Raw genomic sequence first — 27,008 nt, 5'->3', positions numbered from 1 at the left:
TTCCTTTCCTTCTCACACCTTGCAGTCTTGATATACAGCATTAGCAAATAACACTGATGGCAAGCTGTCCTGCAGGGTGCCTTTCCTCCAGCGTCTCCAGTTCCTGCTGTCGCTGAACCCTGCGACGTTGGGGGCCCTGGGGAAGGAAGCGTTACACATCCCGGTACCACTCTGGTTGCTGATATTTGCTCACAACGAGATGGACGTCACGTACATCACTCCAGCCATCTCTTAAAACAATGCACACAGCATCGAGGGCCAGGGTGAGCAATGCAGTCATCTCCCAGCCCACTTTGTACCCAGCTCTGCCAGGACCACGGGGAGCAGAAGTGCCAGCACTTCTCAGGCTACTCCTCCACGTTCAGACGTTCTTCCACTGAGAAGCAACAGACATGCAACATATTCCTGCCCACACTGACTCCAGAGAGGGAGCCCTGTCCTCCTAAAGCCCACGGGAATTTTGCCATTAGGTTCAGCAAGGCTAAGAATTCATCTCCAACCTGAAGATCTTCCCTCTGCACGTATCTGTGGCTCTGGAGGGATGGTGGCCACGGGAACTCTGCCAAGGGGCTGCAGACAGACATGCTAAGGAGCTCCAGATACTGCAGGAGCCAAAGGGAGCCATAAGTGTTCAGCATATTCATTGCTTTTGCAAAATGAGGACATGCTCAGGCTACCAGATACTCAGAAAAAATGCATCCAAGCACAGAAAAATAAGTCTCTTTTGACCCTCTGCTGAGAAAGAATAAAGGTAACAGAGATGCTCTCAAGGTACTGATTGAATGGTCTCCTCCTGCCTAGGGCTCCCCCTCCCTTGTGTAGTCCTTTTTCTGTCACACTGCATGAACCCGGCTGGAACATCTCTACAGACAGAGTGAAATCACAGGTCTAAGAATGGGGGAGAAATGAAGAATTAGAGCTCACTTTTTCCATCATGCACGTGATCTCCTTGTTAGCAGCAGGCAAACAAACCTAGCACATTTTATTACATTAGAGAGGTCAGAAAATGGAATTTCTGTCCTGAGAAAATCCCCTGGTTCCTACATTCCTTTTCATACATAGTAAAATTCATGAAATATTTAGCAGAGCAGAAATTCCAAAAATAAGTGATTCAGAAATATCAAAACATGTTACTTCAATAAGATTGAAACATTTCTCCTGATGAATGTTTAAGTAAAATCACTTCCACATTAGAATAATAAAAGTCAAAACTAAACAAGAACATCTAAATCAAGTGTTTTGACATTATTTAAATGAAACAAGTTGAAACGAATCTTTCAAAACTTCTCCATCAAATATTATATCATGCAGATAAGATTTTGACAAAACAGCATTTTCTAACAGAAAACGTTCCACCAGAAATGTTTCATCAGCTATTTATGCTATTTGTCTTCTGGTGGTGGGTGGGGAAACTGGGTCCCTTTGCTCAGCGCAGAGCAGCCAGCCTACACTGCCAGAGTGACTCACGAGAGCGAGAACCTCAGCCCGCGTGGGCAAGGAGCTGGTTTGGGGAGCGCCAACGCTCAGTCTCTGCTCCTCTGCACAGAAACGCCGCAGGCACCCCAAATTTAGGCCACTTTTCCTGGGGTTCCATGGGGATTTCTGCTCCTGCCTGACTCAGCTCCAGAGGAAAATGAGGATTTCAGAGCTGCAAGCAAGCACCGCGCTAGCAAAACTCCAGTTTCTGGAAAAAAATATGCACAAGATGTGGGATCTATGAGCACTTAGAGGCCATACCTGAGGAAACCACACAAACGTTACTTCTAAGTCAGAAAAGACCCTCAAGAATACATTTAACCTCACACACACTATTTTGTTCATATAACCATTTCGCTTAAACTAACGAAAGCTAATAGTGTTAGGTATATATCTGAAGGAACCAGGACCAGGGAGTTTCTATTGCGTAGTTCTTTTTGTTGATTCCAACAATGAGGAAAAAAGGATTTAAAAAGGAAGCACAATGAGGAGGAGGGGATAAACTAAGAAGGAAGGGCCCTTTCTGCATATCTTTGCGACATCCCTCCCATCTAAACCACTGTTGCAGGGTAAATGCAGAAACTGAATCTAGCGGGCTCATTAAAACTGTGTGGCATAACACCAAATCACTCCCGCTAAGGTTTATACGAGACTTAAATGCAAGTAGCATGATCCTGAGAGCAGTTCAGGTCAACACATCATAAGCGAAAAGCCTTCACGTCTGTTGGTTCAGCAGTATTTCAGCGCTAGTGTTTTATGACGTGAGTCAATACATTTAACGGAAAAGCAGAGTAGGAACGATATACACACTAAGTTTTCTGACAGACTTCCACCATCAACAATATTGGGGGCTTAGGTAATGTAGAACCTAAAAAAAAAAATATAAATACAGATAATCAATGAAAACTACCTGCATGTTATTTAGGCTTGTCGGTGAAACCCGAGCGCATTTCACTAGACAAAAATCCAACCAAGACAGTGCTCCACACCAGGGAGCTTCGAAAGCTGACTCTGAACAGCAGCAGCAGCAGAACTAGTTTCAGATAGGTGTATTTTCTTCCCCAAGTCTCCTAGGAACAGGCAACTTAAGACGTTATTGTTTGTTCTCAATTTGGCATATATATATATGTGTGCAAACACCTTTACATGCAGCTTGCATGCAGGCGTCTATATAGAGAGTTCTGTATTTACATATAGCATATATGTAAAAACAGACATGGAAACCCAGTGAGCTCACCCGACCAAACACCTTGGGCAGCACCACTTCGACTAAAACCAGAAAGGTCAGTGGAGGAAATCTTCAGGCTCCAGCTCTGCAGAGCTCCTAAGCCTCTTTGCACCACAGGGCTAAATTTCAGCTCTAAAACTAAGCTCTCCAGAGCCAAGCACTTAGTCAGCATTTCGACAACAATAAATATTGTTTAATCATCCCCTGCCTGCAGCATGCTGGTAGTTCAGAACATAGACCTTAGTCAGCTCTACCCAAATTAACCCAATTCCCACAGAAATCCAAACTAGATTAGTGTGTACGTCTATAAATCTGGTTTTAATTTTAAATTATTACTTTCTATTAAAAATATATAAATATAAATGTAAGACTAAATTAAAATCTGGTTTTGTTCTATTTTTTCATGTTTTAATATTTCTGTCTCTTACCACAGAATTTTACACTATTGATTTACTTTTATACTATCGCTTGTAATAACCTCAGGCTCCTCAGTAAGAGGACCACGTTCTTCCCCACACCTCTCCTGTGAGGAAGACCAAGCGTTTTCAGTCCACTGATGTGGAACATAACTGCAGAAGGATTGCGGGCGAGATTGTGGGAGTCTGAATCCTCTTCAATGAACCCTAAATTTCTCAAGAACTTTTGAAAATGTTACCTGGAGGAATTATCTATACCCAACCGTTATGAGGGGTTGACGTGGGAACTTTCAAAGAACCATTTCGATGGCTGTGGAAGGCAGCAGCTCTAAGGGGAAGGTATTCTCAGAAGCAGTCATCTGAGATTAAAGGAAAGAAGGGAGAAGATAAGACCCAGGACCCCAGGAGGCTGTAAGCCCTCTCACAAGTCAAGCACCAAACCGCAGTATCAATCAGCTCCCTACAGCTGTGAGAAAGAAAAGAGTTTTCCAGCAAAGTGGAGCTTAATACAAATTTCTTCTGACAAGCACTAGAAGTCCAAAAACATTGTTCACTATTATGAGAGAATGTCTGTTTAAAAGGATAAACGTGGCTGCAGTTGAGACATTGGAGATTTAGAAGTAATCTTCATGAACATTAATGGACCAGATCCTCAGCTGGTAAAGACTGACACAGCTTAATTGAAAATCAATGCTGTCACACCGATTTACGCCCGCTGAGCACTTGTTCCACACGCATCCAATCTTGCAGTGCAGATTTGGAAACACCCGAATGCAGACACTTTGTGTTTTGTGTACTCTTCCTGGTGCAAATATGTTTTCTCTTTACTCACAAGTGAAGCAAAAGCACCTGGTTGGCTCCCCCTCCTCAGGAACCCTACATTAAAAATTTGATGGCATATTGCCCTCCTCAGCATGTTCCTTCCGACAGGTCCTTGAATCTGTGCACCAATAAATCTCTTAGGCGTAACTGCTTCAGCACTAGCAACAGGCTTTATGATTGCTTTACACTTAAAATGTACACTAACACACACGTTCTAGGATAAATGGCTATTTAAACATACTCTATAGGCAATACTCTGCCCTTCTATTAGGCAGATTTTTGGTCTTGACTTTATATAGTTCCATTAGCTGTAATCTTCCCCTCGCAATTAGGAAGAAGCGTGGCCATAAAACTGATACTGAAACTTGTTAGTAAGTTGCATATAATTTCATAATGTATTTGGCAAGTGCTAATTGCCTCTTACTTAAATGTCTCTTGCTTTGTAACTCGAAGCGTTTGCAAAAACTAAGAGGGTTTTATGGACCTGACAGATCGGAGGTTAGCTTAACCTCAGGACAGCGCCAGCATGGACCTCAGGCACGGGGTGTATTTCTTTGTTCATGCACAAATCCTTTTTGCCAGGTCAGTAAGCTGCTGTACAAAAACTGCAAAGATGCCCAGAAAAAGAGAAAAGATTTGAACGATAGGCAGAGAGTAGCCTCTACTTCTAATACATGCAAAGGACAGACACTGCCTAGGAAAGGTCCCTCCTTTAAGGCTCATCAGGGGACAGCAGAGCCAGAACACTCCCTTTTTTTTTTTTTTTTTCTTCTTCTTCTTCTTCTCTAGGAGGTTATGGACCTCTGGTAACACTGGTGAGTAGGGAAGGGAGAAGCACATTTGACATTGGAAGCTCCATACAACAGGACATCAAAGCATGAATGATAACGGTGATGCCCAAACTGACTGGTGAGGTCACAGGGAGCAAGAGCAGCTCAGCCTTGCTATAGATCAAGCTACCAATAACATCGAAGCAAGTCAGAGAAGGAAAAAGTCAAGCTCCTTATAGATCCAAAGTTCACAGAAGATGAACAACAGCGTAAGGAAGTTCCTATATCATGTCCTTTGCAACTTTATGTGCTATGCTATAGGGTAAACATAAGATTTATCAAGAGACTGAAAGAATACGTCCACATTGCCCTCTGGATGAGATTAACAAACCAGACAGGATCTCCAAGCAGAGCCGGAGAGTGCTTTCGCCCATCCGCAGCTGGCAGGCAGGGGTGCAGCAGCATGCTCTGCCAGGCTGCCAAGAATCGACCGCAGACAAACGTGGCAGGAGACAGACATCACAGCTACCGCAGAGAGCAAGCTCTCAGGCTGGTACAGTCACAGCCAGGAAGACTGAAGTAGTACTGTTAAGATGCTCCCTAGACAATCAGGCTGGATTTGCCTTTTCCTTCTTTCAATTCCATTATCTTTTATCGAGGTCTCTCTATGACTTTTCTGCTGACCTGGTCTTGCAATCCTGTAAATACTCCAGCATCACAACCCCGTCCCCCCCCCAAGGTACTGCTCAGCCCGCCTGGACGTGCTGGCATTTAGTCCATCTAGGTTTTCCGGTAGGTCAGGTCCCTTCAGGCTCCTAACTGCTGTTACTTCAGCATCAATCAGCAGCACTACTATGGGCAGGTTCTGGCCTGAACACAGCAGGACACTTGCCTGAAACATGGAAAGTCCCAGAGAAACGCTTTTAAAAATGATGAACGCTAATGTGTGTTTAGGGCCCTTGAAAGAACCAGTCTGATTTAAATGTTACTGCTGATACTCAGATCTTTCAAGGATCAGCCCCCTCATCTAGATGAAGATTTGTGTGCGTACTTTTAGGCACCAGAGCCAAAAGAGTAGGCCATGCCGGCGTCAGCAGGTCATAGAGAAAACTGAAAGGCATTCAAGTGCCTTGAAAAGAGATTCAAGATGACAACAAAACCAAAAAGAAGCTGACATCTAAGTGGAAGCGTTCTTGTGCGTCTACGCTGGTGGCTGCCTCACAGAAACGAGCTCCCCCTCGGCAGGCGCGAGGCTATCGGATGGAGGACGGAGAGCACGTTCTTCAGAGCAGTGCTGGCAGAGGAAGCTAAGGACCCTGGGTGCTCACACCAAACGTGGAGATGCAAGATGAAGATTTCTAGAAAAATCTAAAACCAACTCAAACCAGGAATCTAAGAAAAGCTTCAGCTAGAATCACCAGTCACATGAGTTAGAAGGGATACTTTTCCATCACACTTTCTCTACCTGTGCAAATACCTACGACAACAGGAAACACAGAAGCTTATGACAGAGTTCAGCATTCACATCCTAATGCATTTCATGAGTTTCTTTTGAAAAATCCCAGCATTAACTTTTATTTCATTTGTAATACTCCAGACTAGTCAAAGTTTAAAGTAGTTCGATACCACTAATCTACTGGACCCATTGACTACTTGATCTCATTTTCTCCCACAGACACAGTCTGTTGCCATCAGCCAAAGTTCACCAACTCTTTTCCAACAAAGCAGATGAAATGGCCATGAAACATCACCCACCCAGGCTGCTTTCATGGCAAAGAAATAATGAAAGCTGTTCTTATTGGAGCAAAGCTTCAGTTTTCAGAAAGAATCTGCAGAGCTTCAATATATTTAGGGATGCTTCTTTCTCTTTCTTCTCCCAAACAACTATACCCATCTCATCCCTGATCCTTTTAAAACACATAAATTCTGAGAGAGACACTTGGATTACCTTCATACGTTGCTTTGAATCCCAGCAAGTTGCTGACACTGTCTGTCTGGAAGAGGAGCCACATCTGGTGGTGCGTGCTAACAATCAGATCAGGGACCGTGGTGCCTGTCAAGCTGTAAAAATAAATAAGAACAAGTAAACAGCCTGTATGTCTCCCCAAACTTATTTTCCCACCAAAATAAAGGCCACATATATCTCTGTAGGAGCAGAAAATAACGAGAGCGATGCCAACACAATTAAGAATAACCCCAAAAGAGAACACTGTCCAAAAACCTGATAGGTTTTCAAGACTGATGAGCCGCTCAGTATGTTTCTGCATACTACCTAAACAGCGAGTCTTCTACCATAGTTGAGGGCCTGCGAGTTATCATCACCACCACTATAATAATTACAATTTAGTACCATTATTATAACATATTACCTAGCATCAGTAGTAATAATTTCCTTTCTCACTGAAGCAAAACATAAGTAAACAAAATTCCCAGAACCCATACCAGTGACTGAATCCTCTGAACTACCTTTAGAAGTATTTTCTAGTATTACAAAAATTTACTCTCAACACATTCTCTGCTACATTTCTATCCTGACAAAGAGGTTTCCACAAGGATCTCGAAAAAACCCCTGGAAGACAGGGCATAAGCCTCAAATCTGCCGAAGGCCCTGTGAGCCCCTGAAAACTGCTACTAATCCGGGCAGTATGGGATGATCAGGACACTGCCTACCCTTCAAGGATACTCCGAGAAGAGCTGAAGAGATTTAGAAAAATGTCACCAGTATATCCGTATTAATGAGCCGTGTGTGGCTCATTCAGCCTTTGGGATTAATCACCTCGTTGTGGTTCAACACAGCTTGAGAGTTTTATCCCCCACCCACACAAGCGCCAGCATGAGCACTTACACGCACACAAATGCCCGCTTTGAGTACAGCTCCTTCCCTTCCCTCCGCTTCTCAAAACAGAGTAACATTGCGTGGGAAGGGATCATTACTACACGAGTATGAGTGTTATGTTGCCTGTCTCAGTGGCAGTGTTTAATGTTGTTATTATACTATTTCTGCCAAGGTATCATCTATGATAAATTTATAAGTTACCTTAAATGCAACTACTGCAAGTGGATAGGTGGGGTTTTTTCTGTAGTGTTTGCTTAAATCTAAAAATACATATATATGTATAGGTATGGCTTCTGCCTGGCACCGTTCTCGAGTACAATAGTAGCACCTGAAAGACTTCTTGATAAAATCGATCCCCGAGCTCTCAAGGCAGAATTATTGCAAACCAATACCGCAAGGGAACAAACCCAGCAGCTGTGTGTTGATAGCAGCCTGTGAACAAATCTAACTTGCAACCTCCAGGCATAATTGTTGCAATTCCCAGTTTCCGGGGTAATCATAGCCAGTATGGCTCATCTGCCAGTTACTGTTTGTTTAGAGTGAAGCCAAACGCCTGCTTGCAGGGTTGTGCTACTTATTCTACTTGCTTGACATTCTTAACACTGGCTACTGCTGAGTGCCAGATTCTTCCAATAGCCTTGCAGGTATCCCCAGTAAACGGGACCAAGACATAGACATAACTCTCCTCCCCCTCCCAGAGACGTTCACCAGTCACATACACACCAGGGACTACTGTAACACCGGAAACCAGGCACCGCTCAAGCTTTGGCCATGGAATCTGGAGTGTGTTTTTCCCCGAAATCACATTCATGTCTGCCAAGCCCATCAAAGCTCTCCCAGTTCTGCCCCCACCTTTGCTCTGTTATTGCTTTGACCTCCATCAGAAATTTTATTGATCCCAGGGTGCTGGTAAATTAAGAAGTAATCTTGTCTTAATGACCATTTTGCATCCAGAGAGTTTGATGGGGAGTGCAGAAGTGCTATTGTTGATTCTTCTCAAGTTACTTAAGCAGCAGACAGGAGGAATGAGGAACATACCAAGAGAAAAACCTTCAGAAAAAGGCACTCCAAAGGTTTTTTGCATGTTTTCCCATTCCACTTTAACAAGCTGAATGATTGATTTGGGTGCTTGTTATTTTAGGGAATAAAATCCTCTTCTGCGAGTCAGAAAGCTCAGCCTAACAATCTGTTATGTTCTCCAAGATGCATTTTATAGGGACGTGAGTGAGACTGGAAACAAATGGTCCTTCATACCTCAGTTTGGGATAACGTCTGCTGCTATGCAAGTTGATTCAAATGGATTTCTTGATTTGAAAGGCTGCAGGACTGAGTTCCTCTTTGTCCTGGTTTCAGCTGGGACAGAGTTAATTCTCTTCCTAGTAGCTGGCATAGTGCTGGGTTTTGGATTTAGGATGAGAATAATGCTGATAACACACTGATGTTTTAGTTGGTGCTAAGTCGTGCTTACGCTAAGTCAAGGACTTTTCAGCTTCCCGTGCTCTGCCGGGCGCACAAGAAGCTGGGAGGGGGCACAGCCAAACTGCCCCAAGGGCTATTCCATACCGTATGGCATCATGCCCAGTATAGAAACTGGAGGGAGCTGGCCGGGGGCCAGCGATCGCTGCTCGGGGACGGGCTGGGTGTCAGTCGGCGGGTGGTGAGCAACTGCATTGGGCATCACTTGTTTTGTATATTCTTTTATCATTATTTTCTTTTCCTTTGCTGTCCTATTAAACTGTCTTTATCTCAACCCATGGGTTTTACTTTTTTCACCCCGATTCTCTCCCCCATCCCACCGGGCGGGGAGGGTGAGAGAGCGGCTGGGTGGTGCTTAGCTGCCAACTGGGGTTAAGCCACGACACTCTTGAATAGCCGAGAATAAATGAAGAGTAGTAAGAACATTGGAACTCCTATCTTTGACAGGGTTAGGTTTCTGCATGTTGATTCCTCCAAAAAACCTACAGCTTGTACCCAACGCATATCCAACCTGATACAGGAATTCAGCTGACAGTAGGTAAGAGAGCAGCAACTGCCGAGAAGAGTTGTTCATGGACTTTCAGCCACATTCATTACAAATGGAGTATTTCCATGGTCTTCACACCTCTTTCACATTTCATTAATTTTCAACTTATCCTCCCAGATTAAAAATAAAAATAAATAAATTTTCCTGTTAGGATTAGCACCAGCAATTTAATGGAAAGTTCTCCTACACTGGGAGAAGATACCACACACTGCACCTTGTGCAGATAGTCTCAGATATTCCAAATTTGCATTAGCAAGGTGTTGAGTAGCTAATACAGAGTGAGAAAACGTGGAATGATTAAAATCAAATCTAGGAAAATCTTCATGGGCTTTAGGCAAACAAAAAGGGATGGAATGAGAAATCATTTCAGCAAGTTATTACAAACTACTCCCCTGGCAGTAATTTGCACATTTTGACCAATCAGCTGTGAAATGTTCTGTGACACTTTAATTACAAACACTTTTGCAATCATCAGACTTCACATTTGTATACATTGCAGGTTAGAGTTCCTGACCTAAGCATCACCGGTGTTCGTGTTCTGAAAAGAAATGTATAGGAAAGTGAACCTCCGAGAGACAGAGAACCTCGGAAAGACAAGCAAACATTAAGATACACGAAAATGGAGTGGGAGGCCGATTCATGTGGAAAAACAAACAAAGAGGAGGAATTAAAAAAAACACAATATGAAATACTCTCTACCAGTTGGAAAGAGTACAACAGCTTTGCTAGAGTAGCTTTTGGAGAGTTGTTTGCTCCTATACATTTTTTATTAGATAGAAAAGAAGGGAGTCTTTCAAGTTAAGACACGAAAGCTGGATGCTGGTGGCCCTGGTTACAACGCTCTGTTCATCACTTCAAATATTCCTTCCAAAAGTCACGGTGACTTTTCCCTGCTTCTGCTCCAGTACCTGGCCTTGCAAGTGCCCTCAAGACATTTGAGACTTTGACAAACACCACTGGCTTATCTTCACTCACAAGAGGCAAACGATACCCCAACATGGCAAGAAGCCACGCTTTCAGAAGCGGCCAGGACCTGAACGCAGCCACGGGGCATGTCTGAGCTCTAGAATACGGAGCAAAATACCTGTGGGTGCTCAAAGCTGACCTGAAGTCAGGGAGCTCAGGCAAGCAGCACACCCTTCCACTAGCACAGTGCTACGCACGACTCACCACGTGCTCTGCTTTTAGACTCTCCCCGCTATTTGCGCACACCATGGCATGGCTGTACCAGGCAACTTTGGGCTTGCAGTACTGAATTGCATGGCTCAGAACAGACATGCCGAGAGCAAGACAGATTTCCTGAAGCACTCAAATGTATAGCACCCTGAGGTCTCCAACAGTTTTTAAATTTTGGATTTCCATAAAGCTACACAGTATTTTACTTTAATGATTCAGAGAAGCTATAGTAGAATCATTGTTTCTTCAGTAAAGTGGATTTGAATGGTACACAATCATCACAATTACATTTGAATGATACACAAATTGATTTCTCCCTGACCCTTCAGAATAGGAACAGAGAGACTTTACTGGAGGAAGGGCAAACATAACCCATTAACATCAGAAGGTTAATGAGAATAAACAGCCTTCTGAAAGATGATCAAGGCTCACACTCTCTCAACTGTGGCATTTTCTAGAGGTTATTGCAAAAGACCCTGACTTACCCCTATGCTACACAGGAATCCACTTCCACAACCACCTCTTCTTTAGCATGGTGCAGATTCAGCGTGGAGCACACTGTGTATGTAAAACTAAAATTCAGACAGATGTGAAAGTCCAAAGGGGGAAAAACCTCTCTGTGGTGTGCATGCTGACGGTCACCCTCCATCAAAACTCTGAGGTCCCAGCACACGCTTTCCTCAGAGCAGCCAAGGGCTCTCACCAACCTCAAAACTGCCTAAAACATAGCAGACACCAGAAATTGATGCTTACATGCTGTGGAACACACCGGTCAGGGAAAACCCTGGCCTTTGATCTATTAACCCACACGCTCCTTTGTAGCATTCTGACTGACACGCTCCTTCAAACTGAAACCAAAACCATCTCCAGTTATTAAGCACCGAGTAGGAGATGGCAAATGCCAATACAGAACCCATTTCCCTTTTATTCCCTGTATTAGCTGCACTGTAACACTTGGTCTTCAAATCTTCTAAAAACAATAAACTGACAACACAGCGATTCTTTATTCTAAAAACTGGCAGCATCAGAGATTTCATCTCTTCCTTCAAGCATGGCTAGATTGGCCCTGTACTGGTCCAATGTCCTTTCTTCATAATTAAAATTTAAAAAAAACCACAAAAAACAACGAACACCTCCCACCCAACATATTCAGATGGGAAACACTGATATAGGAAGGCCTGGAGGGAAAGTAGGATTATTTACAATGTTTTCTCTACTGAAGAAACCTCCATAGGACATCATATCTGCAAACCAAAGGGTATAAATTGAGCGGAACCAATGCTCAGCCTTGAAGCAGCATGTGTCATCGTTTACACAAACGCACACTGGGTGTAAAATGCTCAGGATGTCGCTCAAAGATAACGGATTTACAGCCACTTTGCACCGTTAAAAATGACTGCACAAGAAGGACAGAGATCCAAGCAGTTCTCACTTTCTGCCTGACTGGCGTTTACTCTTGTTTCTGAACTTTAATCCTGTTCACTCAGCTCCCTGGATGGCCTCAGCCGCTCCGTAAGGGGCCCTCACAAAGGCAGTTCGAGAGAAGCTAAGCAAAGAGGTAACAGCCCTTCTGTCAGCTGAAGCCTAAGAAAATGTGATGAGAGAAAACACCCAGAATAGTCAGCTCCACCAAAAATGACAAACAGCACATAAACCACCCAGTGAAGCACAGCAAGCAGAGCGGGACCCCTTCATCCCAACACATCAGCTACATCTTGTAAGGCAAAACTTAGGAGTGGATTTCTCACAGGGACAAAGGACATGCTACTTACACGTAAAGCACAGTTTTCTGGTCTCCGACTTGTCCTCCATCACCCACTGTCAGAGTGTCATATCCTCTTTCTAGTTCAAATTCTTCAAAGGTGAGTTTGATAACCTGGCAAAGATGCAGCATGTTAATATGAATCAACTGCCAAGGCAGCCAGCAGATCCTCTTGTCTTGTTTATTTATCTGTTTGTCTATCGAGGAGCAATTTATAAGAGCATTAATATCTTCAGGACATCACCAAAGGTGACCGTCCTTGCTTTTTATAGCACTGTAGCAATTCTTTCCAGACAGATTGAGCTCTTACTGAAATTACCTCTCAGATTTTTCTGCTTTATCTATCGATTTTCTAGATGGCTTTATTGATAAAGATATGTGTGTTGGGATTTCAGCATGCTTTTTTTCACGAACTACTGCTACTATTTCTTTCATAAACCTGAGATTATGGTGATGGATTTGAATGTGCATATAGGCAGCATGTTTGTTTCATACGGTGCAAGCGGAGAGTCTTTCTTTTGCTCTGTGTTGCTCAGAAAGTTCCCCTGGTTTTCAGAAGCTTCTGTCAGACCCAAGAAAGGCTTTACGTGAATTACCGCTGGGGTAGCTCAAGGAAATTGTCTCAAGCTGTCTGCAAACACAGTCATCATCACATCTGTCCACAGCTGTTTGTTTCCTGTGTTTTCTCTCCTGCTCTATCCTAACCTCCCACCCCTGCTCGATTTACGTAGCCTTCAGGAGCAGAGGTCCCACAGAAGTTGAGAGCTTTGCGTACCAAGTCTCTTGGTGGCTTTTGAAATCTATTATTCTCCAATAACTGAAAATTACAATGTGACTTGGGGGACAAAGTTCTTAATCCAGCCTCAGACAGTGCAAGCAAACAGAAAAGGAAGAGAGCTTAATTTACAGAAATGCTTTACATCCACAACACCAGAAAAAGATCAATGGGAACTTTGTTTCTTGGAGCTTTTTAACTGACCACATTCAGGAAAGCACTTAAACACTTGAATGCATTCAGATCTTTGTACATGTGCCCGTAAATATATTACATTTCCTAACTTTTAACAGACTAAATTACTAAATTTAGTTTCACGCCACTGTTGCTGTTTCACACAACATAGAAGTTATCAAAAGCAATTAACGAGAAGGACCTGCACGTGTGCCAAGGACCACGGACACACGACGCCACCCTACACCTCTTGACTCGGGGCAAGGCACAGGAAAACTAAAATCTTTGTCTTGTAATTTCTTGCCTATTATAAAAGCAGCATCTCCTGCAAACACTCGAGCATGTGTGCGGTCACAGGGGGACAACAGTCCTAAAGTCAAAAGCAAAAGCAATAATTAACTGCGTTACATTAAACGCGAGCGTGCCTCTACAGTCTCTTCAAGGCTTGTATGGTCTCTCTAGGAAGCTGACAACACTTTTCTGTCAAAAGTCACTCAACTTCAACCCTTTAAGAAAACACGGGTTAGTCAGACATTCAATGCCTTGAGTGTTCTTTAAAAAAAATGGGTGTGTATACAGTTCAGACTGAACTGTCATGTGCTACCGTCTTCTACATATAAATGCAATTAATACTTTTCAAATGCATAGAAAACCAAATTAGGGATTTTAGCTGTGACATTCTGAAAATAGGGTATTACCCAAAAGCCCCAGGATCGTGAAACAGGAGCCTGCGTGATACTTCATAGAAGTTTGGAACCATTAATTTTAGTAGTAGTACCAAAATATTAACCTGTGCAGATTATTATTAAACCATGTAATGATGGAATAATGTAATTAATACAAAGAACACACTGCTGTAAAATGGCACACATCATTACTTAAATCAGTCATTCAAGTAAACTGCATTTTAAGGAGTCTGACCCTAATTAAATGACTAATTACATTCTAGTATAGTGAAGACTGCAACCTTGTGGCACAGGAACAGGATGCTGAATACAATATTTATTTATCCATTTTCCTATTTTCTTTTTGGTCTGAAAGCTGAAAATTATTTAATGATTCATCAAACAACAAGAGACCTACCAGCACACACAAATACATGGATGACACAAACCCTCAATTTTAAGCTACTGAAGTGACAGGAAGCAATTAGGAAAGTTAAGAAAATAGGCTGGAACATGACACCCGATTCTAAGGCTTCGTACTGCTAAGTGATTTGAAGTGCAGTCCCCTTCATAGGAAAAAAACACAGTCATTCTCTCCACGGAGAGCAGCACCTCTTGCAGCTATATTCAAATGTTTTACAAGCACACATAACTCATTTCCTCCCCCTTCTCCCCAGTCTCAAGCATCCATCTTCATTTGGGATGAATCATCCCCTGGAGGGGCCCATCTCTCTCCACCGATGACACAAGAAGCTTGGACAGAGCTTTATTTGGCTAGCTAGACTCCAGGTGAGAATAACCCCTGGAGAAACATCAACCAGTAACATACATTATGTCAAGAAGGTTCAGAAATAGTTTTGATGCAAATTCACCAATTATCGTATGCATTTCTCAGTTCCCAAGTGATTTATTTTTCCACTGTGGTTGAAATTAATTCCCGTGGCACTGGGGACCAGCAATAACCTATATGCCCTGAATATCCCCCAAATAGGTTTGATGTCACCCTCTGTATAGGAAATAATTCCAAGTTGTCAACTGAAGAGCACCATGCCCTTAATACTGTTTATGTAGGTTTCTGAGCAAACTTCGAGGGGATTATGTAGCTCAGTGAATCTGGCTCACAGTTCTTTTCCAAATATAGAACAGATGACTTGCAAATGAGTTCTAAATTCAGCTCAGTGGTTTTCCCATCGCTCACATTAAAAGCTTCATATAACAGGACCTGATCCAAAGACCACTCAAGTCAATAAAAAGATTACCACTGACTTCAGCAGGCTTCAGCTCAGGCCCATAATACTTTTTATCTTCAAAGTATTTTACAGGCATTTTAATTAATTCATCTTCAATCCCTCCCTCACCCATGCTGGGGAATGTGCGATGATGAGATCATCCCCTTTGTGCAAAGGCAACGTGAGTCAGGGAGGTGAATTCTCCAGTTTAGCAACATATTTCTAACATAGGCCGTGCTTTAAGTAAGCGAGAGTTTTATGTGTACTTTTCAGAGGCAGCACCGTATGATTTGTTAGGTAGGAATACCAGTGACCGAGTTGGCATTAACACTCACACACCGGCAACTCCCGCTGCTATACTGGGTTAGGCACACGTGAGCCGCTGCATTAGCCTACGCAGCCAGCCTTGGGAGCTGTTTGCTGGACGGAAGAAACCATCCGTGCCAGTGAATCCACCTGCCTTTTTGTATTTTCACCGATCAGATATGGTCCTGTCTGCACAACTTCGGTTTCTGGAGCCTTAACGAATTCTTTAAACAGCAGAAAACACTAAGGGCAATTGATCTGTTTCCATTGTTTCCCATCTTCCCGAGGAGGGCCAGAAGGAAGCCTGCACCTCGCCTGGGCGCCCGGGACCATGCGGAGCCATCTCTGCCATTCCCGCAGAGCAACGGCATCGGGCTGCGGCTCTGAACAGCGGCTCCGATTAACAGGAGCAGGCGAAGCACTGTGCGAGGAACAAGCAGGCACGGCAGCGGCCTTCCCAAAACGATTAGTGCGTTCCTCTCAACCCTCCCTGCTTCAAAGAGCTGAAGAGTTTTTCCCTACCTGTAAATTATGCTTCCAGGATGAAACATCCAAAACCCAGAAACCCTTTATAAACTGGTATTACTAATTATTTATCACTTCAAAGAAAAAGAAAATGCAGTCTCTTTACACGGTTGATACAAGCTGCTGCTTTGACCAATCTATCCTTATTTCAGTTGTGCTACAGCTCCTTACAGTCTACGATGTTGCAGCCCATGGAGCACAAACTACAGCTTCTTGTGCTGTTGAATCTCTGCTCCAAGTTGGTAAGTACTGAAATTAATGGATTTTACCAATTTCAATCCCCTTTCTGATTTATGAAAGCTGAGGATCAGGACTTGCAGATTCTGTTTTGTAATCAACAGTTTATTATTACACAGGTTTAAAAGCTGAGGAAGAAACTAAGCAGGGGACGAGGAGGAACTTTCTGCAAGTAAAAATCCACAAAAAGACAGTAAGTGTTTGAAAAAATGAGACAGTCTGTCCAGGAAGCTTACAAAGGAGAAGCGTGTCCTATCACACTGCTGAAGGAAAAGCAGAAAAAGTTTGTGCACAAGGCTGGCAGAAAAGCAAATGAACAGAGCTGAAGATTAGACTCTGAATATTCAACATGAAAGCAATGTGACAAAGGGTCAGTAAAACAGTGGACATGGCCCATAAGCATCTCTTGACAATTGATTGCCAGCTCCTCCTTCATAATTTGTACCGGAAAATCCAAATGGAAGTGTTAGCCTACAGAACACCCGGGGCACGTCTATGTCTAGCTCGCTACAACTTCTTTCCAAACACAGAGGACTATTTTATATACACAAAAACTGGATTTTGCTGATCTTCGAAAGACGAAGATGCACAAAAATAAAGATACGTGTAATACACATACCACAGCCTACGATGCTGATGTATGCAATAACCTGTCCGTGCACAGGCAATGTATACCCAAGGGTCTGCAGGCCACAGGCTGAAAAACACAGCTGACACTTGAGCAGTAATAGCTGCTGTTATTGTGGTCTGTTCTCCACTTCCACATTACCCTGATGAAGAAGAACCTCCTGGGTCTGATTAACCAGTAAATCACTTCTAATAAATCAGCACTGAAAAATATCCTGATTCCACACTCCAGTTTCCCAGAATTTGGGTCATTACTACACTCCTATGCAGCCAAACCAAGACATCCGCTGGATGAAATGACCAGCTGATGACAGCCCTTTAAATACAAACTCATTCTGAAATTGGAACATAGGAATGCTCCTCATTAAAATCATAATCCACCAGTGATCTGCACTTTTTATAAAGGCTTGAACTGAGGTCAGTGTGAAGAGAGAAGCAGACCTCAACCGGCTCTTCAGCTCAGCTGCCCTGCCATGGCCAGCGCTCCAGAGGGAGGTGAAGTGCTGGAGGTGGGAGCACAAGGTGCCATCCCATCAGCGGCAGCAAGCAGGCTACAACTGCCGATGGTTGCCAGCATTTCTACAGGCATAACTATTTCTAGCAAAAGATGAGATCCTGGGATGTGAACATGTTGTGAAATGCCTTCCTCGGATCAGCGGCAAAAGGCAGAGTGCCAGAACGCAGGACTGTCTAGAGGCAAGGACCAAGGCATAATTGACAGAATAAGCATATGAGCTCAGTGACTTGGCATGCAAGATTTGCTCATGAGCTAATGGAGGTGATGTTAGGAAGAACCCAGATACTAAAAAGAATGAAATTCATTGTCTTCTGAGACCAGAAGATGGTGAATAACACCTCAGAAAGCGTATTTTGAGCTACACAGCGAAGTAATTCTTGTTCTTATGTTCCCATACGGATCTGGAGGAGAGGAACAGGCTGAGTTTGCAGGGCTGGAAAAAGCTGCGAGGAACTGAACACTGCCCTCCCTGGGCCAGTGAAAATGGAAAGGACTTGATCTTACAAAGGCCAAGGCAGTCAAGCTTTGCTCTCTACGTGACTGGCAACAATAGTCTTGAGTCACACGTGCAGACCAATGGGGACAAAAAATCCCCACCAACCTCCCTCTTCCAAACCTCAGCGAACACAGAAAGGACTTGTTTATAAATTTACAATACTGCATCAATAGCAGTAGAGAGAAACCATACCTCCCTCCTCACTTGCCCTCTGCCCTTTGGGGGCTGAAATCCCTGTTGGTTAGGGGCCAGCTACCAGCCAAAAGGAAGTGAAAAATCAGCATTGCATTCCTGGCACAGTCTTCCTGCCCCAACTGAAAGCTGGCTTAATGAGATGCTTTGCTAAGCTGTTTGGCATTTCACCACCATTCACGCCAAGATATCAAAGAGGTTTTCATTAAAAATAATTACATTCACTTTTAATTACATCCTTTAACAAAATGAATTTTCAGCAGAGAGGGAATGTGATGTGTCGCGGTCTTTAAAGACAGTTGAAAAAGGTGTGGAAGAAGTCTGTGGGGGGAGAGGAAGGTACAACATCAGAAACAGAAACTTGAATGGCTAAATATCAGAGACTAGTCCTCTGTGAAGAAGCATAGCTATACAACATTTCAACTAAGGCTCTGAAGTAATGACGTGGAGACACATCTCCGAGACCTACCTTGGCTGGATTGAGCGCAGTGATGACCCACACGCAGTAGGCATTGTTATCGTATTGTACGGGGTAGTTGGGAGAAGTTATCACACCGCTGGGACCACGAAGGTACATATCACACATCCTAGCTGTGAAGAGGAAAACAAGACAAACGTGGGAGTGAGGTCTCAGCTTTGGGATGTATACGGTGTTCTTTGTTTACGGAGGAGGGAGAAGTAGAGATGCATACAGTACGGAAGTGGGGGAGAATTAAAAACTGCTGCTCTGTGTTGTCTTCACTAGCCAAAAGATTCATTTTTTTTCATGTAACATCAGAGATGAAGGATTTATCTTGTGATGAATAGTTGAGTGGGGTGTTTCCAGGGGCTATAAAACAGAAGGACCACGAGACCAACCAACATCCACCCACTCTCTAGTGCTCAGACTGATTTTATTTGCTTTTTTACTATATTAAAATCCTCACAGAAATACTTTCATGTCCAGGACAATGAAAGCAACTACACAGAAGATGCCAGGTAAGATGCAGTTCCTTTTTAACATCCCCAGAAGGCCATATTTCCTTTCTTCATTGCAGGTCAAAAAAAAAAAGAAAAAAAACCCCACAACTGCACAGCAAGTATTTATTAGGTAAGGGCTGACTCTGTTCTGGTATGACTGTGGACTCAGAACCAAGACGGCAGCTCAATTTTGTATCTTAAAAACATCTTAGGCAAAGTAGAAGCTGAAAAGTGCTTAAGAGGGGACATTTTTGCCTGTGGTGTTTCTCTGATGTAATATTTAACCAGGAAATGTGGAGACCAGCATCCTGGTTTTGTAACTGCCTCTGCTGTTGTGATGGATCCTCAAAATTAATTTATCTCAAATCTCAAAGGAGCCATACTCGCACAGGTGGCATCTGCAAGGCTTTTCCCCCCCTCCAAACAGCAGTAAAGCATGGAGAATGATCTTCTGGCCAAACTGTTTGACTACCCAGGTCGTCACAAGGGAACGTGAGGAACGCCGAGAAGCAGCCTGCCCCTCCTACGTGACCCCCTCCTGGAGCCTGTTACACATGTCCCATCCTACCTTACAGGGAAAAAAGGTAAGTCCCGTTATTCCCATTTTAAAAGTGGGCGACAGGAGCACGAAGGGATTGAGTCAGTCCCCCCAGGACCCAGACGGAATCTGCTGTAGATGGGGAAGCTGAAAAACAGTCTCCCAACAGTGGCAAGATGTTCGATCACTGGGTACTAGAAATTGGTACAGTCCAGGGGGTTAAAAGCTAGCTCACCAGGCACCCTGATTTCTGCAATTTGAGAGAAACTCAATACCCAGTAACAAAATGGAACAAACGGAAAAAAGTGGTATAAAGCTGAAATAAAAAGCAAATGGAAAACTTTTGAAAAAGAAAAAACACAACCCCAAAAGTTAGCGGTTAAAAAAAATTAAGCTGATTCATAGAATCATAATAATGCAGGCAAATCCTTTCTTATCTCTTGCAAGAGGACACCATAAATTTCCTTTATAGTGTCATATATTTATGCCAAATATCCTCTTACACTGATTCAATTTATTCTAGGCTTGTTTCAAGAATTAGATGGGATTCCAAAGCCTTGAAAAAATCTGCAGATGAAATTAAAGAAAAAAAAGAACTGAAAAAATACCAATTTATGACTTTAAGAGCTTTAGCGGGATTTAATTAAAAATATTACAAGTTGTTCATTATTAGCATTATAAATATCACAATTACGCATGCCACTTTTTAGAGGCAGAGAGGGAATAAAAACAAAATGGCCAAGGGCAAAATGGGCATTAAGTTTTTTTCTCATTGAAAGAAAACTCCATTCACTGGTGGCTCATGGCTGGGCCACGGGATAATCAGGATCATGCTAGTAAGGCACCACAGTCTCAGTAATCCCACACTGCTGCCTACTAGCAGCAAGTTCCATTTGACAGAATCTCCCTTCATCTTCGCTTTTCCAGATTTTGTTTCAGGTTTTCACCTTTTCTCCCCTTTCCTCCTTACCCCATAAAAAGAAATACTTGGAGTAGAGAGACCAGAAGGGGACAGAAAGCATTGCGAAGCGATGGGGACGTAGTACACAGGTATGAAGGACACAAATAGAGTCCATATGGTCCAGAACTAATAGCTTGTGAAGCTCCATAGTTAATGGAAATAGCTTTATTAGTTCCACTATGCAACAGGAACAGGCATTTTTCTTAAAACCTGAATTACTGGAATCAAAAATTGGCATGAGAACCAAGCAAAGGTTTTTTTCTCGGGCTTGTGCTGAAAAGACTGAAAAATTTGAACCCATATTACTCTCTCTCACTCAGCCAGAAAACAAGAATCACCAGTAGAAAAGAATAAAGATCCTCTTGACTTTTGACCATGAAGCTGGCATGACCCAACTCCCACTTCCAAGAGCACAAATGCACTCAGGGCGGTGCTGAACACATAGCAGGAGAGCGCTGAGTTTTCCCAACAGGTTACGAGCATCGAGAGGGGGCTCTTCTAGCTGTGCCCCTTGCCTGAGGCAGGGTTTTGAAAACAGATCTGTACCATGGGCCACACAGTAGGCTGAGGTTCAGAACCAGCTGAGGGATCCTAACCAAGTGATGACAAACTTGCAGACAGAACGGGTGATACACGAAGGGGACATTAAGGAGATGGGTTCTCTCACTAGTCCTATTAACTCAGTAAAATTTTGTTGTCTTCTCACCTCTGCACACTGGCCTGTGGTCACTCCACGCAACAATTATGTCGCTCACTCTCTTACAGGTGATGCTTTTGGACCCTTGTAAATCATAGCCCTCGTTACAGGTGAACTGGATGCTGGAGCCTAGCCTAGCAGACAGAACAAAGGGTGAAGTTAGCAACAGAGACACTTCTGCCGCAACAGGTTTGTCACTTACTTTTTACTATCCCAGTGATTCTCCAAACTGTGAACAGAGAGAGTTCACTGGCCCTCCAGGCAACAGCAGAAATGAATGAGGGGCGAGCTTTTGCCTCATGCATTTGCTTGTGCTGGGCACTGTTTGCCTGAGGTGGTGATAGTCCAAGAACAGATTTGAGTCTTTCAATGCAACTTCAGTGGGAATTTTATTCAGTGCAGGAGCACAGACTCAGCCCCAAGAGATGACATGCTCAGCATTCTTATAAAGAGAAAAAAAAAAAATCTTTATCTACTACTGAAAGATCTGTTCTTTATTCTATCACTTTGGATTCAGATCCTTTGCTGGTTTAAGCCAATGCTGCCTTATTCACTGAAGCGACACGATGCCAGTTTACAGCAGCTGAGAATTTATCCTATGGCATTTAGAGACTATTGGGAATTCCCTTTCCTCCACCCTCACCCCTCCGATCCATCTTCTGGATTTCAGGAGAATTTGATAGACTCAGGTTAAATTGAAAGACACTTTTAGTGAACAAAACAGCCATCGACAGCAAAATAGGATTAAATATTGATTCACTATTGCTAACAGCAGGCTGATTCATTCCTGCACACTTTAAATGAACGCTAGCAACTACAAGGCAATAACAGCATTGTCTTAAACTTTATAAGAAAACTATTATCTAGCCCCATGTATGCTTATTGACAAAGAACTGTACCAGTCCTTTGGGAAGTCACCTCAAATTCACTAGGGGCAGGCCCATGCTGTGACTGCAGCTAATTTGAGAAGCGATTTTTTTGCTGTTTAAGGCAGTTCTTTCTGCACTTAACTGGAGGAGGGAATGACAACAAACATTGATTATACGAGCCTGGCTAAACGCCCATATTGTGAAAAGAGAAATACTCTGAAAGAGAGCTCATTACAGATCCTCATCTGGGACACAGCCTCCCAAACACACACATACACATTTATACACACTTGTTCTTCCACATCACTAGTCTCGACAAGCTTTTCAGACATCATACATTTAGAGGTGTGCAGATGGTCTCTAAAAAACAGACTACGTAATGCCAAGGAGCACACACGACGGTTATAGACGGTAGCTTTGCAGCATGCATAAACACACACGTAAAAGGTTCTTACCTAAAATCGTTGCCTATTCTTTTGCCTCTCTCTGGAATCCCAGGGTCTGGACACATATTATGTCCCTGGGACACACCAACCTGAGTTACTACAAAGCAAAAACAGCACATACAGAGACAGAATAGCAAAAGAAACATTCTTTCATCAACTGTCTTGGTGGATGTGGAGAGAAAAATGGCAACTGGTAGCTCGAAAACCTGAACATGGTCCATTTTGTTTAGAGAAAAACAGCTTTGGAAACAAGTGTAACTGGAATCATTTCAGCTCAGTTTATACACCAAAGTGTTTTCTAGGAAATGCCAGCTAGGGACGCAGTTTTCCCTCCGTTCCACTACAGAAGTACCTCTGAAAAGAGTTTTTTCATTCTGCAAAATTACACCAATTAAACAGCCCATTTCCGAAGCCTGTGATTAAAACGGCCACCTGTGACACGACAAGGTGACAGCCTACCGCCCCCCAAACCCACCGGAGTGGTGCCAGGGAAAGAAAACAACTCAATGAAAAGGTAGGTGTATGATACCAGGGAAAAAACCAAGCACAGAACAAAAGGGAGAAAGGAGAGGGAAATGCAAGTCTAGCGTTTTTAAGCAAGTAATTTAGTTTGAATATGAAATATTTTATGGAGCAACCTTAATGTAACTGCCAACAAACGGGAAATCTATGAAGTGGTGATCAGCACTGAATAAACACCTTCAAACTTCATTCTCTACCTCCCCATTTCCACCTTCCCCCTCCAGCCTGTCACATGAAACAAGCATTCAAGCACTCACGGGGGGTGGATATAACCTGGGTGGCTCCTGACAAGGATGAGATGAGATCTGGCAACATACTGATTTCAATTTTGAATTCCAGCAACTACCAAAATGCACGATAATATGGGACAAAGGGGTGATTTTGTCACGGAGTTGTAGAAGTTTATGTGGCTCAGTTTTCTTGTACCACTAAGAGAAGGATGCACAGAAAATGCCACACTTCTTGGCAGTGATGCTGAAGCAGCAAAGCATGAATCTTAAGCAAGCATGGTTCCATTCTACCTCTGCCTATCACTAGATTAAAGGAAAAAAAAAATCTCAATTATACTTCAGAACATACCATGTTAGCACAGTGCCCCAAGGAGCACTGCCAAATGGATGATGGTGTGGCGATAAAAGCATGTTTCTCACACCAGACATGTTGGCTCAACAATTAGAGATCTGCACAGCCCCGAACACAGTGAAAGCTATGGAGGTGCGTGCACGTAAATATTGACATGGGAAGTTAAGCACATGGAGTGTCTGCACAAACACAGACTGCACAGCATGAACGCACAGAAAGGCAAGACCATCAAATATAGTAATTATTCATTGGTTAATTACACCTTGCCTAGTCAGGCACTACCGCTGGAAGATATAACACTGTTCCTAAAAGGACGGAAGGATCACTCTGCTCCCACTGGTACAGGGCTTTCATCCGAGCATCTCCACCTAACTGCCGGCTACCTACGCTGAAAACATTACAGCTTCCGAACTCCCCCTCAGCTCTAGGCACTAACATCTCATCCCACCCGCTTCAATTTTGAAAGGGCCTTTGTCTCTCCTGGCTTCCCTTTCCACACCACCTCCCACCCCAGCGTGCTGGAGCCAGCCCCCTGCACCGAGCACGGCTGCCGTGCTGCTGGACCCAGAGGGGTGGGCTAGGGGCCGTCCCCGCCACCCTCCTCCGGCACAGCCGCTGCACAGGGCTCAGTGTTTCGGCATGACGCTTTGGTGCTCCACAGTCTCCTCCGTGCGTTTGAGGGCAAAAGAGGAAGCGAGATATGGCTTTATAGGAAACCAGACTCCTGAGAGATTGCTTTCCCTCTTCTGCATATTCATAACCTCACGTTAAGCTCAGTCACGTGGACAAGCAGAGAAGCATGAAAGTGGCACACAGTCTCTTTTGGTGGCTGTGTTCTGTAGCTACACAGCTTTGCTGCCACCTTTCACAGATTCTGATGATTCTGAACGTACATTGGAGTCAGAAGGAAGGGAGCCCCTACCCACAGCAGGGCTTCATCTCCGATACTTTCAGCAACCGCGCCCTGGTAACTGAAGCAGCCATGAGAAAACCCGCTCCAGGAGTGGGTATCACCAGCAGGTGTGTCTCAGATGCAAAATAATTTGGTGATCCTTCTGCGAATGAAATCACCAGCTTCCAAGAGCCCTTCTGCTAGTGCTTGAAATAATATGCTGCTTCTGAGAAATGAAAGGTTGGCTGAACAAAGTACATAGGTGACACCGTCATCCTTAGGGTTTTCTTAAATCACTACCTACCTACGCAGATACAATGACTGTGATACAGGTTTCTCCAAACAAAGTAGAATTAACGCTTAGGATAGAGTGTACAAACTAGGATTGTATGTCACAAGTCCATATGGTACTTAAGGAAAAGCACTAAGATTTCTCATCTTACGTCTATACCTTCTCCAGAGTACAACCACACTAAACGAGATATGCCTATAATGTACACGTGCACAAACACAGCTTCTACAGGTAAGTCTGCGTTCAAACGCTTGTATGCTCCTCCTTGCAGAGCAGATTACCAGATTGCCTTTCCACATCAAATTCTTTCCCCCATGGTCAAAAGACTATCCAGACAACGTCTTTTATGCCCATGTTAGTTACTCTGCACTGGTATTGCATCCATTTATTACGTCCCACATCAGATGACAGCGAACCTTGAAGCCTCCGATGCAAAGCTCCAGGAAGAGCAAGGCTACAGATGACCAGCAAAACCCACAGGCGCCAGCAGGGAGGTTGTCAGTTATCAATCACATTTCTGAAGACTAAAACCAGTTCTTCTCTTGTTCGCTAGCATTTTATTAATATCTACATAACACATGTAGATAAACCAGAGAACAGGTAAGGTAAAACAGAGCAAGGAGGAAGGAAAGATATCTCCATATCATGATAGTTGGGACATTTTACTTGGAGAGCAAAAGAAAAGGAGAGGATGGATTAGATGGTCACCTACATAAACTTTTGTTCTTCTATCTTTTGTTTTAAACACACACACGTAAACATAACTAAACCAAAGGTTATAAAACCATATTTGTTATGCTGAGAACTTGCTGTCAGTACTGTGTTCATCTTCCTGAAGGTTTGACTGATCTATGCCTGGGCTGGAGTACTCCAAAACAAATTCTTCAAGGTTACTATGAAAACAATAGATCTTAAAAACTGTGATGAACTGTTCAATTTCGACATTATAGGCTCAAGGATTCTCTCCCCCAAAACAGTAATTTACTCCGTCTGTTAAAAGAACCGAGAACCTTCTTTAGCTCTCTCTATCTCCCCATGTTAATAAAGAAAGTTCACTGATAGATTCCCAAGGGACAATTTTTAATTGAATTTAGGAATGTAAAATATGAACTACAAAATAAAGCAGCATCTAAAAAGGTTTTACAAAGACTCAACATTTCTCAGCATGAGAAATACAGTGAAAGCAAGTGAGCTCTTCTACTGGTACAGGGAGTGGGGAGGGAAGGACTGTAGCAGTAATTAGTTGTTTTAAAAAGGTTAATCTTTATGATCATGCTAAGGCTTGCAGTTACTCCATGCATCCACCTGGTCAAATTACTGGGTTACAAAATTCAGTCTTAAAAGCCGGAGAGCTGACCTACTGATAGTGTGCTCGCTCCAGTGAAGTGCTTGTTGCCCTTCTGATCCAGGAAGGTCCTTCAGCACCCAGCAGCCAAACGTTAAGCATTTCCAGAACCTCAGTGATACCGATCCAGACGTTAAATATTCACATGTCTAGCAATATGCAAGTGTGAAAAAGCTACAGACTTGGGCTGTGAAGCCCTAACACTGGAGAAGACTACTTCCAGCTGGAAATTTTTTACTTGGGGAATTCTGAAGCTGTATTTCACATCTTGTTGCTATCTCAGAATAGTTCAGAAGTATGCGAGTTCAAAAACATTTACAGACTTTCAGATTTTAAAGACCATTTGCAAAGACCGTGTTTGCAGCATGCCCTACTTAAACCAAACACAGCTTCTTTCAAAGCTGCATTGCCGAGTGCTAGAAACCCAAGGCTGGCTCCTCTGTTGCTCAATACTCGCTTTGTGCTGGGGTGCAGCAGGGACCCACATACACACATTCGCACCTCAACGTCTGATGCAGAAAGCAGGCTTGCTGCAATGCTGAATATATCTAGAAGCTTCCATACACTTGGCTGAGACCTAAAACTGGTCAACACCTCCAAAATGACTTTGCATTTGTACATTTAAAGTAGATTTTGACAAGCCTGAATATAC

At 43.3% G+C, this 27,008-nt stretch overlaps 1 protein-coding gene across 1 annotated transcript in view; it reads right to left on the bottom strand.

The window, feature by feature from the left end:
- The window catches only part of CSMD2 (CUB and Sushi multiple domains 2), a 315,212-nt gene that overhangs the window by 135,720 nt on the left and 152,484 nt on the right, over positions 1 to 27,008 (bottom strand). The window contains 5 exon segments of the mRNA XM_075522188.1: positions 6,661 to 6,773; positions 12,520 to 12,623; positions 18,722 to 18,843; positions 21,418 to 21,542; positions 22,733 to 22,820. Coding sequence (XP_075378303.1) covers positions 6,661 to 6,773; positions 12,520 to 12,623; positions 18,722 to 18,843; positions 21,418 to 21,542; positions 22,733 to 22,820 — 552 coding nt within the window.

The sequence above is a fragment of the Mycteria americana genome, chromosome 21 (genome assembly GCF_035582795.1).
Source record: "Mycteria americana isolate JAX WOST 10 ecotype Jacksonville Zoo and Gardens chromosome 21, USCA_MyAme_1.0, whole genome shotgun sequence".
NCBI lineage: Eukaryota > Metazoa > Chordata > Aves > Ciconiiformes > Ciconiidae > Mycteria > Mycteria americana.
Note: the sequence above shows the minus strand (reverse complement) of the source record. Positions and strands in the feature narration are given on the sequence as shown.